The 12,763-nt window shown below is 44.6% G+C and overlaps 1 protein-coding gene across 1 annotated transcript in view; it reads right to left on the bottom strand.

Annotated features, from left to right (window-relative positions):
• Positions 1–12,763, bottom strand: part of CACNA2D4 (calcium voltage-gated channel auxiliary subunit alpha2delta 4) — a 116,313-nt gene that overhangs the window by 79,678 nt on the left and 23,872 nt on the right. Inside the window, exons 12-18 of the mRNA XM_031057045.1 lie at positions 12,208–12,286; positions 10,639–10,772; positions 8,447–8,524; positions 7,119–7,199; positions 4,908–4,982; positions 3,715–3,801; positions 377–448 (exon numbers count right to left, since the gene is read on the bottom strand). Of these exons, the coding sequence (XP_030912905.1) occupies positions 377–448; positions 3,715–3,801; positions 4,908–4,982; positions 7,119–7,199; positions 8,447–8,524; positions 10,639–10,772; positions 12,208–12,286 (606 nt within the window). The remainder of the gene's footprint in view (positions 1–376; positions 449–3,714; positions 3,802–4,907; positions 4,983–7,118; positions 7,200–8,446; positions 8,525–10,638; positions 10,773–12,207; positions 12,287–12,763) is intronic.

Here is a 12,763-nt window from a genome sequence, read left to right as displayed (position 1 = left end):
CAAAACAGTCTCCAAATCTCCTTCTGCCTAAGTCAGTTCAGCATGGTCTTCCCCTATTCTAACTCTTGAAGATGTCTGATTCATTTCACAGCCCTATAAACAATGACCAACATGCTTTTTGGCTTTGCCTGGACAAAGCAGGGAGCTGACAGATGTTCCCAGTACCTTTCTGAGAGCAGAATGTTGGTAGGTGTAACAAGCACTTCTAATGATGTTCCCTTGTATGTCTTTAGCACATGGGTTATATATGTGGTGAAACAATGAAATCCTCACACTCAGGAATGCTGAATGTTGAAAACCACATCCCTTGTGGTTTTTCAGCATCCACTTCCCATCCACTCCCCTGGGTGACCTGAACAGAAGGATAATTTCTTACCCCTTTGTCCACAGGGACCTTCACATCCATGGAGAGGTAGCCTGTTTCCCCATTGATCATAGCACTTCTCAGCTGCAGAGGTGAACAAATTTGCTGTTAGTGTCTCCAAGCAGGACCCAGCAGGCAACCACTTGTAATTAACACACAGGGGCTGGCAGAAAGAATCACAATTGGCTCCCCTCCCCAGCTCTGTCTTGCTTCTTTTAAACAGAAATCCTGTTTGCAGTGATCAGAATCCTTGGACAGTCAAGCTGATAAGTGATACAGAATAGTAATAGTTTATCCTGAAAGATTCTTGATATGTCTTTGAGCAAAAATAAAAGATCTGGAATCTATGAAATTGCCAGTCCCAGTTACAGACTTCACTGTTTGGCAGCCAGAAATTCATTAGCACAGTGCTTTGAGAGCCTGGAAGAGGAGAAAACTGAGAAACTCACTAACTCCCTCACTCCCTCAGACTGAATCCAAAGATCTTTGACATTTTTAAAACTGATTTATAAATTATAGGCTGTATTCAGCACCACTTCTGAGGGGCAGCAAGGCAGCTGTTTAGCACAGTAAAGCAAGACTATATGAGAGCAGGGTAGGCAGTGAGAAGACCACTTTACTCAACCCAGGTTCCAAAGGTAAAATGTAATTTTCACAGTGACTCCCAGCCCCTTGCAAGAAAGATCCAGGAAATTTTTCCACAAGTACAGTGGCTTTGACTTCAGGTCCAGCCTGCCACAGCATATCAAGTCTATTGCTTCAGGCTGGATAGAAAAAAAATAGGTGGGAAGTAGCTTACTCATTCACAAATTGTTTCCTTACTTCCAGAAACAGGCCTCCATTCAGGTGCTAGCCAGTCTCAACTGCACTGGCTTTACAAGACCACAGTTTTGTTTATTATGGCTGTTTGATGTGGGTTATTTACAGACCTAGAATATGAAGCTCATGTTTCCCAAGGCCCACATCTTGGAAATGAAAACACTGACTGGTACTATTACTCCTTTTTGGCTAAGAGTGTTTGACTTTCTTCCAGAGCCTCAGCATAATCTCTGTTCTGGTCTGACAGCCTGCAGGACTTGCTATGGGTTCTGGGTTTAGAATTATAGAATATCCTGAATTAGAAACAAGGATCAGCAAGTGCAACTCCTGGCCCTGCACAGCATCATTCCCAAGAATCACACCCTGTGCCTGAGAGCATTGTCCAAACACTCCTTGAGCTCTGGCAGGCTGTGCTGTGCCCACTGCCCTGGCGAGCTTTCAGTGCTCAGCCACCCTCTGGGGGAAAAACCTTTTCCTGATAATACCCAACCTAAACGTGCCCTGGCACAGCTTCAGGCCATTCCCTCGGGTCCTGTCACTGTCACCACGGAGAGGAGATCAGTGCCTGCCCCTCCTCTCCCTCTCTCAGGAAAGCTGTAACTGCAGTGAGGTCTCCCCTCAGCCTCCTCCTGGCTGAACAGACCAAGAGACCTCAGCCACTCCCCTCCAGACCCTGACCCTTCTCCTTTTTCCTCTCACACTATGAATACCCCTGTGCTGCTTTACAGACAAGCCCAAACCCTTGCTGCAGGTTGCACCATTGTGCATCAGTTGGCGTTTTTCAGACAATGCCAACTTGCCTCTCCTGGATTTCTTTTTGCTGTATTACACATCATTAGCACTTGGGCATATTTTTCCAGCCTGAATGTGCTGCTTATCAGCATTGCTGAGATTATACTGCAACTGATGTGGAGTCTGTCATTGATCTAATACCATAGCTACAAATATGAGTGTTGAAATGTTGGCAGCTTTCTGCTGCAGTGGGTGTATCTTGAGAGCCTCTAGACTTGCTGAAGTCACACTGCAGATATTGCTCACGTCACTGAATGTCTCTGCACCCTCTGTGACTGCAATCTTTCTTTCTTTTGGAAGATGCAGTACAGGGAGACAAAGTGGCTTTTGTTTCTCATGCTGGTTTCATGATTTTTTGTCCCCTGGCTAGTTTTACTCTGATTGCCTATGGACAGAAACCTTACACTTGGTATTGTATTTGCATTCAGGTATCAGTGTCACTTGGTCAGACTGACTTGGTCAGGAGCCCACTAGCCAAATAAATATGAGAGCAAAGCAGATTTCTTTCATTTCCTGGATTATTATTTTTTTTAATAGCAAACTAGGCAAAGAGGTATAGCTCAAAAAGTGGCTCCAGTGAGAAAGAAAACTGCAATGGGAGTGAAGTCCTATAAGAGATCAGTGAACTTACAACACAGCTGCTGGCAACTTGTATCTTGGTGGTTCCACTGCCTGTAAGACCTCTTCTTTTTGTCTTGCTTACCACATTACATGGTTCTGCTGTGTTCCCTTTCTCAATTTGCCACTCTTCCACCTCCCAAACTCCTTTGATGCTGCCTTTATACTTGGCCTACACTAGTGGCAGTAGCTACTTTGATCCTCTTGCTGCTCTGTTTGTCCTGCCTGTTTAAGTGGATATCTGTAAGCATCAGATCTGTTTATCTCAGCAGTCTCCCCTGTAATCCAGAAGCATGTGTCTCACAGCTAATTCTATCTTACTCCACATTCAGTTCTTATCGTAGTCATTTAAGTATCTATTTCCGCTTAGTCCTGAGTAAAATAATTCCTCTGTGGTTCCAGCCACAGAGGAACCTCTCTATATTCTCATTTTATCTGGGGTCCTAGATGTGCAAAGCAGCAGTGTGCAGCTGTTACAGGTGTACACTGTTTCTTCTTTATCACTTGTTAATAATTTTGCTCAAAAGACAATAGAAAAGGGTTTGGCTTTCTTTTTTTAATCTTTTCCCTCTGGTCAGTTACTGCTTTCAGCAACTCCACACCTGTGCACCAAGGTGGTTTCTGGACTTTGTTTTTCCCAAGTCCTTTATCCTCTGTGTTTATTACCATTAGTGACTGCAAGCTTTAGTCTCTTGATGAATGTACTCCTTGTTCCTGATCTTGTTAATGGAATGGCTTCAGCTGTATCTCACATACTGCACGTGTGGGTGACATCACAGGGCACTGCCACACTCCTAACCTGCTCTGGCTTTGTATTAAGGCACCATTAGGCCTTGTACACATAGGCTGGCTCCCTGGAGCATCCTCCAAAGTGCTTCCTTCCTCCTCCCAGCACTTCTCCTTCTTTGTTCCATGAGAAGGAAAACTCATACTGGGAAGGAAGACAAGCACTTGGCAGGGGAGCTTCATGCTTTCTCCTCTTGTAAACCATCCTTCTCTGTTAGTCAGAGCCAATGAGGCACAGAAAAACAGCAGGAGTGGCCCCCACACCTTACATACAGGCACACAAAGTAGTAGAAAGAACGTGCTACAAGAGGCTAAATCCACTTTCTGACACTCACTATTTCATCCTGGTCTTCCCACTCCACTTCTGAAAGATCTACGCTGTTGTAGTTCGGCTTAGGCTTCAGTTTCTTTCCTTCTTTATACTGGAATTAAAAAAAAAAAAGAAAAAGAAAGAAAAAATATTCAAGTAACTAGCTAGATCACTTCCTAAACCAACCCTTTAAGAATTGGTGTGTAATTTGAAAAATAGTTTCTTCTCTGACTAGGGAGGCAGAATTTGTGCAGAGGGCAACACAGCTGAACTTACAGGCAAAGGCTGTGGCCTCCTTCCCCTAAACAGATCAGTGCAACACCCTGCCTGCAGGAAATCAGTTTTTTCCCTGCAGCTAAGAGTATAATCCCATTAACATTATAATTCCAGCAGGAGATCTTTTCTGATGGGAGTCAGGCTTTGACGCCACTCACAGGAGACTTTTCACCTAGAACTAATTGACGCAAGAGGGCTATTCCACTAATCTCCGGGCGAGGGAGAAGGCGTGAATCAGACTGGGAGAGGCCAATTGACGGTGGAAAAATAAAGCACCGCCCTCGCCTGGCTTTGCCTTGCCCCGCCCTGGAAACACGGCGTGTCCCTTCTCTTCACACACTCTACAAGAACGTAAAATTTGGTGGATGATCGGTTGATGATTAATGATCATGATTTATATTTTTGTTTGGTTTTTTTAGGGGGGGTTAGTTCTAGGGTTAGTTTGTTTTGGGGCGGTTATGAAATGATGATGACAGTTAGTTATTGTTTTTGATACTAGGAAATAGAGAGGAAGGTTAATTGAAAGTGTATTGATGATAAATGGTTTGGACAATGTAAGGACATATGGTTTAATGTGCCTGTGGTGACCCTGGCCAAAGCTGCCTTTCTGAAGACAGGGCCACCATGGGGCTTCACAGGAGCTTTCTCTTGTGGTGACCACACTAGTGCTTATAGCTGTGAGCAGGTGGGTTTGTGCTCACCAGCAGGTAGATTTGGGCTGACCAGCAGGTAGATTTTGGCTGACCAGAATCTGTCTGAAATGTAAAATCATCCCGTGCTGGACATCTCAGCACTGAGGCCAGTTGGCCCTCCTGTTCCTGGGTGCCTGTATGTCAGAGCTGGTGGCCTTCACAGCTCAAAAACCCCAAAGGAATCAGAAGCAGCACTGAAAGTCAGTGTGTTCAAGCCAACAAAGGTTCTCAGATGCACAGCTCCACGTACCAAGGGACGGAGGTCAGGGTGTGAAAGGATGTAGCCGTTGTTGGTATTCAGGAAGGCGTAGCCATGGACACCCAGCTGCAGAAAGAGGCATTACAATAATCAGTGCTGATCACACCCAGGCACCACCAATATTGAGAAATATTTTCCTTTTAAAGGTATTGACCAGCAGAAAATGGAATCCATCCCAAAGCAGGTATTTGTCTGCTCTGTCTGTGCTTGGATGCACAAAAGGATGTGCAGGTAGTTGGTTTGTGTGCACATTCAGAAAAATACTCCCTCCTACAGTCTGACTGTCAGAATGGACAATCAGCACCCAGAGGCAGACTGAGCTCTCCACAGCAGAGAGGCACTGGAAATGGGCAATGATTGGGAATGCTGTAGTTTTAAAATGCTTTTTAAGGAATAGCATAATCTAACAAGAGCAGACACTGGCTGACCTGATCTGTGAGAAATTTCCAAGAGAGGAGTTACTCAGCTCAAGCCCATATATAATGCAAATTCCAGCTACACCCTGAGTTGCTAAAAACCTGCAGATAGCCTGTGCTGGCCAAAACATGAGGTGTCTCAAGGAGAAACTTTATTCATTGTTGTTTTATCTTAAAAAAAAATGTTCCAACTCTATTCCTACAGAGACAATCCTGGAGGGATAAGGTAGGGACTTGAGGAGGTAACTAATTTACAGTCTGTGTGTGCATTCAGGGAATCAATTCTGTATTTCACACATCCCAGACCAAAACCTTGCACTATCTCTATGTGAAGCAGTTTTTTGAAAAACACACTTGGCTTAACTCAGTGTGGCAAGAATGAAAACAAGACACTGGATCAGCAAATTTATTTTTTGGCCCATTAAAGCTGAAATTTCCCAGCCCACTAAAAGCACAATCATTTATATATAAGCTCCAGAGGTCTGGAATGCTGGAACTGGTCCTTTTGGAGCCCATGTACCAGGGAGGACCCTAGGTTTCCAAACGGGTTTGGAGTTAGAGGAGTTTCTGAGAAGATATGTCCTGCTGCTGATATAATGAAATCCAAATTTTTCCCCCTCCTTTCCTGGCACTGCTTGGAGGAAAGAACAGTGACCCTCCTTAGCCCAGAAGAAAAAAAATTATTGTATATCTGTCCTTTGAGTGATATGGGGAAAGGGACATAAAAAGGCATTATTCTTATACAGAAATCATATAAAAAATGGACCTAAAGCAGGCAGCTTTGCATGCCTGAGTGCAGGCACCCTGACACTCACAGTTGCAGGGTTGTCTGCAGGATCACTTCCTACAGCTGCCTGTTAATGGTCTGCCCTGCATCCATGTCTGGAAGCACCACAGAAATTCACAGCTTCTGACAGCACTTTCAGTCCTGTGAGGCTTCAGCAATCAGATTTTGGACAACTGCCTCACTGGTAGTAGTTGTCTGATAGTTATTGAAGAGAAAACAAAAACTTGAAATGTTGGCTCAGATTGCCAGATTTCAGGGTGGTTCTTGGATGTGCTCGTTGTCTCCTGCTGTGCAGCCTGACTGAACAAAGGGTCACTGCCTGGAATTTACAGCAGAAACCAAACCAAACAGTGCATCTCTGGGGGAATTTCCTATGGATGAACAGTTTTTTTTATGATACACTGAGCATAGGGCTAATGGAAAGTTTTTTGACTAACAATTCTGGAGAGCAAATACTCTATCCAGGTACAGCACAAAATGAGTGAGAGCCAACTTTCTGTACACTGTCCTGCCAAGAAACCATCATGCTGATCTGGAGAAAGGAACCTCTAGGCATGACAGGAGAGTTGGCTCTCCATAATCCATTCAGCCCTCAGCTTTTCTGCTAAGAATATTGACAGTGAAACGAGTACATTTTTTGCCAGCTGGCATGGCAGCTCTTGTCCACTGGGAACTGGATATAAAACTTCAATTCTTCTAATATAGGCTGTCATCTCTGAGGAATTTAGGTTGGTGACCATCAGGATGCAAAGGTTCCATGACCTTTTGCCAACCTACTGGATCACCCAGTCCTCGTGTTGCTGAAGCAGCCTACAAGCTTGTAGTAAATGATTTCATATGTGCTACATGGAAACCACACACCACTACATCCAACAACTCTTCCCTCAGGCTCACAGTTTTTCCTACAGAGCAAGAGAAGTGATTTTTCAGTCATGCCCATGGAAGTGTGAGTAGTGACTCTGCTGTGCAAAGGAACCAACTGCATTATCTCAGTCTTACCTTGTAGCGTGGAGCAAGTTTTAGCAACTCCCTCAGTGGTACATCAGAGCCCACCACACCGAGAAGAATGCCATGGGATCGCTTTAACACAAAGGAGAATGCATTTTCAGAAGCAAAACCTGGGTAGTTTTATACCTGAAAACACATTATTGTCTTCCTAGTAGTTTCTATCCCATCCATCCCCTCTAGGCCTGTGTGAAAGTGGTTATTCAAAACCAATTAATATACTTCAAAAACTTCATAGAAGTGTTTATGGAGAAGAGCATTTCTACACAACACTAGTCAGTATTTACTACTGTGATTCAGAAGTAACATAAAATCACTGAAAACGAGTTTTAAGGGCAAACCCCTGCATTCAGTATGTGTAAATACCAATAAGGTCAAGAAAATAACGCAAACCGACATGAATAGGTTGATAAATTGGGCCAAATAAATCAAATGCCAAATAAAAAACTGTTAACCCAGAAAAAAGGAAATCCCCTCTCCATGACATGGGGATCTGGTTTTTAAATAAGCATCTGGAGAGCACTGTGGAAAAAATACACACAGGCTCCCACTGCAGTGCTGTGCTAACGCAGGCTACAGTCAGCCCCAGGTGGAGAAGGCACACAGGCACTTGTAGGACCTGGAGGAAGAATTTATCCCTTGTACAGCACTGATAAGGTACCATTCTCCATTTTAAAAGGATGCTGAGAAATTAGAAATGCTACAGAAAAGAGTGTCTAAAGGGTTTCTAACCCCAGAGGAAATGCCCTTATCAAATCATCGAAATAATTCAACCTTTTAAATCTTATCAAGATAGACAGGTTTGATTTTATGGCAGTGTAGAAGATGCTTCCCATGAGAACTTACTAAAGGGTACAGGCTTTTTAATCTGAGGAAGCCATTATGACAGGAAGGTGAGGTCAGACAAATAAAAGCAGAATTTAGACACCAGTTTTTCACAAAGAGTTAGAAACCATGATGGAGAGAGCTTGGGCCTGGATGCCTTTCTTCAACGATGCTTTTGCCAAAACCAGGATATTTGGCTCATCTATGTGAGATGTAAAGGTCTGCAATAAAATACAGACTAGACAAGGTAATGATCTCTTCCAGCCTGAAATTTCAGGATCTGTAAACTAGTCTTGGTTTGAAAATGGAAGGGATAAAAGAAGAAGCGTCATATTTAAGGGCTATTTTAAAGAAATCACAGACTATCACTCTGACAGATAAATGACCACCCATCCACCCTGCCAGAGCTCTGCTGCCTTCCCTAATGGCTGAATGTTTTTTCAGAGGCCCTTTGGCTTTAGAGTCCCACAAAGTTCTGCTGCCTCTGCCTCACTCACCGTCTCGTTCTTCTTGCTGAACACTGGCATGGCCACTGTCGTCATGAGCAGCAGGCTCTGAGCCTGGGATGCAAAGAGCTGCCAAGAACAACAGGAGAACTTGTGTCAGCAAGTGCAGCACTCCAGGGAGCACCAGTGCAAGGAGCTGCAACTCCCAAGGACCCCAGATGTGCAATTAGCCACCTCCCTGCCTCCCACACTGCTCGGGAAACAGGTGGCAACAATTTTAAATACTCAATGTCCAAGAAGGCTGTGGGATGGATGCTTGCTCTTGTGGGGTGATGAGGATGGGATGAAAGCCAATGAAAGAGTTGTTTTAATGAAGAGACAGGAACCTGGAGAAGTGGTGGCACAATTTATATCCACCACTCTTTGTAAGTGTAGACATGAGCACTTATACAATGAATGCAAAAAACACCAACACAAACAGCACACAACAGAGAAAAACAACACAAATATGAGCAAAATCACAAACAAGACATCATCTATACTGCAAACATACAAATACCACAAATGAAAAACACCACAGACAAATATTTAAATGGCACAAATACACACAAAGCCTACTTATATACACTTGTTACTCAACCATCTAAGCTTAGGAAAAAGAGACAAAATAATGATCCAAACAGATACACCATAGTGAGCTATCTCTATGAGGGATACAGGACTTGTATATGCAATGGGATAAGAGATGTTCCTAATTCAACAGAGGACAGATGCTCTAAAAGCATGTGAGAGGAGGTAAAACAGGCAAGTCATATGCAAAGGAGTCTCCCAAACATGCCTAGCTATCAAAAGATTTTAATCCTTTGCTGCCAGTAATATCACTCCTTCCATCTCTGGTTTGATGTGAGTAGCAAGGCAAGAAATGACCTCCAGTCCCTACTACAGAGCATGCTGGGAGCCATAAAGGAGCAAGTCAGCAATCTAGTCACTTGATGGAGATTTGGACTTGGTATCTTGAGTTACTTCTCTGGATGATTTTGTGTGCAACCTTCCCATTTACAGCAACACTCACACTAACACACAGCAAGTAAATTTCTCTTGCACTTATTGGACATGTGGAAAAAGAGATCAGGTGAATTAAGCCACTGCACAACACAGACAGCCCTACCTACTCTGAACCAACAGCACAGCTCTCCAGTACATCCAGCATTTCCTCTCCTCTTCTTGCCAGTGCAAGAGGACCCTCAGTGCTGCAGCCCCCACCCCCTGCAGATGTACAGGCCAGCTGTGGCTGTGAAGGCTGGCACTGACACACTGACTGGCACAAGGGAAACAGCACATGCACAAAACACAGGGTGCAGTTACCTCCTCAGACTGTGGCAGCTGGTGAAAGACATGGATGAACACACAGATGAATACATGAATGGAGGAATGAATCAAAGACAGGAGAGGTTGGGACAGAGGAAGAGAATGGCAGGACAAGAGGCGAGAAAGAAGATGCAGGAAAAAAACATGCAGCAAACAAATGTCTGTGGGTGCCTTGTGAAGCATGACTCTATCCACCAGTGTCAGAGGTGGTAAGTGTGCTGATAAAATAAACTTCCTGGGCAATTAGTAGCATTTCTGGAGGCTCTGATCAATACACTCAAGTACCATGTCCCAGCCCTTGTCTGGCACAGGTCATGCAGCAGAAGAGGTCACCCTCACAGAGCCATATGTCTCCCCACAGGGCAGGCCTGAGAGAAAGGAGGGGGCATTGGGAGTGCTGACTGTCTGGTCTTTTGCAGTATGTCCTTTGCCCACAGGGCTAGGCTCAGGACCACTGTGGTGAGTTAGGTCTTGCTAGTTTAAGAAAACAGTGAGCCTGCTGCCTCAGCTGAAATCTCTGAGTAGCAAACAATTTGCAGTTAGCTACTGGGCTGGAGGAAATCAGTCTGTGTGACCCTACCCTGAGCCAAGAATAATCCATTGTGTGAATAATCCTTTAGAAAGCACCCAGCTTGCACAGAAGCACATCTTGGGTGATGCTGTGCCTGTGTGATTAGTCCTGGGCCCCTGAGTCACTGCAGATTCATGTCTGAGTCTGCATGCACACCTCAGCTCCAGGAGCAAGCAGAAAAGTAGAGCCAGAGACCAGTTTAGAGCCAGAGACCAGTAATTTCTATCAACCAACCAACTCCTGGCTTTTTTAACCTAAGTTTCAGGGCTTGATTTGGGGTTTGGCTCGTGCTGGAGATCCTTACCGCGCTGTCCATGTAGGCTTCAGTCCAGATGATGTCGTGGTCGTGGTTGATGACCATGGGCCGGCTGAGCACGTGCAGGTACTCCATGACATTCTCCTGGACATCTGCCAGCGTGGAGATCTGAGTGTAGTAGCCTTCATGGAGAAACAGAGCTGTGAGTCACTCTGCTGACACATCTCCCCTGTTTCTAAATGAGTGCAAAGCTAGAAAACTGAATTTGAAGACTGGGTAATCTGCTCTTTGTAAAATGGGCCTTGACATGCCTCGTATCCAAAAGCATCTGTGGAAACCTAGAGTTTCAAAGCAGTGGTTCTGTTCTTCCAAAAATGCTGAAGCAATGTGCAAGATGAGAGTCCTGATACAATCAGATTTGTGCAAAGCAAATGCAAAATGTTGCTTTGGGTCTTGGGAAAAACCTTCCACTGATCAGACTGCCTTTAGTCTGGAAGGCCAAACATAGGCAAGCATAGGATGCCTCTGCACAGCTCAAATCTGGTAAGTGAGAATGCAAGTGCAAAGAGCACATTTTTGTTACCTGGTTTTTCAGAAGAATGCATTCTGACATTTTACAGTGTCTGGAACCAACAGGACCATGAAGTCTCTGTCACTGATCTCCTGGCTGAATATAGAAAATATCTAAAACCCAGGGGTCTGCTTCATTTAACAAAACATAAAAATATTATATGTAATTCACAGTGCTAATTAGATGAATGCTTGAGCCTTGAGCATCCCCAGCTCACAGACATTCTGCAGGCCAGCAACTCTCCTGTCAACTGTTTTCAGCAGCAAATGTTCCCATGCATTTCATGCTCTGCTGGAACCACTGCTCAGGCTGGAAAAGTTTGTACCTGACACCCAGCTTCAGTTTTGCCTTCCTTTCCCTGTTTATACAGGACACTGATGTAACCAGCATTGCTGCCTCCAGAGGCCAGGTCATGCCCAAACATGGATGGCTTTTTTTCCCTTTCTTCTTTTACTCTTGCAGACTCTGACAGTGCTAACTTGACTTTTTAACGGTCCCAAATGCACAGAGGTGACTCACCTACTGTGGACAGATTTTCTCATTCATTTAATTTCATGCCAGTTAGAGAGAATAGTGGGTTTGGAGTGGGATTAACAAGCTATTTTGGTACCTCAGTGAAAGTCACTTACACACAAAGAATTTGGCCAGGATACAGGGGTTAACCTGCAGACCTTGTGAAAATTGCTGTAAAACCTTTAAAGCAGCAATGTTTGTTTTATGTCTCAGCCAAAAGATGTCAGGCTCTCTAAGAGAGCTTTAGACAGATTGTCAAAAGCCAGCAACTGAGACACAATAAGCACAAGGGACTTAGGTGGACTACAGCCAGGATGAATCTTGGTCATAGTGTCCCTTGGCAGGGTGACAGGAAAATGCGGTGGCTCAGCACGGAGCACTTGTGTTAGTTGGATACAGGCACACTTCATGTGGGCCAGCAGGGTCTGCTTTTTCCTTAGGTTGTCTTCCAAGCAAGGGCTTGTGGGCCCCAGCAAGGGGTAGGTAAGCCTTGGAGGGGTGCAGGGAGGTTGGGCACTGTTCCCACACAGCACCTTTGTTGTTGCAGGCGATCCATTTCACGTTCGGGGCAAAAGTGACCTCCCGTCCTATGAGGTACGTGAACACCCGGACCTAGGAGCATGCAAAGACAGGAGAATGAGGCTGTAATGTGCTACCAAATCCAAAAGGTTGAAGTTTGGCATCCCCTTGTCCACTGGTGTGAATGTGGTGAGAGCAATAGCTTTCCCTTCACACAGAGACAGGAGTCTCGCACCATTTGTTTCCTGTTTTGTGGCCTGGAACTTAATTTCCAATTACAATAAGCCCAGAAAGCCAAGTAGTGCCCAGGATCATCTGAATAACAAAGCAAAAGTGCAAATTCTGTTTGATTTTATGATAGTAGCTCTGCCAAGCACTCAGCAACCACATGCAGAGAGGTTTATAGCTCCCAGGAATCCTTTACCCTGGGGAACAGCTGGCCACACGAATCATTTAGAGAGAGCTTTACCATTTTTCTTGCATTTGACCACCAACAAAAGAGCCAATCTTGAAATAAACTGTTTTAACAGCCCCCTGCTCTGGTCTCTCAGTAGGCTGCTTCTCTCCCTT

Source organism: Geospiza fortis, unplaced genomic scaffold (assembly GCF_000277835.1).
Source record: "Geospiza fortis unplaced genomic scaffold, GeoFor_1.0 scaffold10, whole genome shotgun sequence".
Classification (NCBI taxonomy): Eukaryota; Metazoa; Chordata; class Aves; order Passeriformes; family Thraupidae; genus Geospiza; species Geospiza fortis.
The sequence above is the reverse complement of the archived record's forward strand: the minus strand, read 5'-3'. Positions and strand labels throughout refer to the sequence as shown.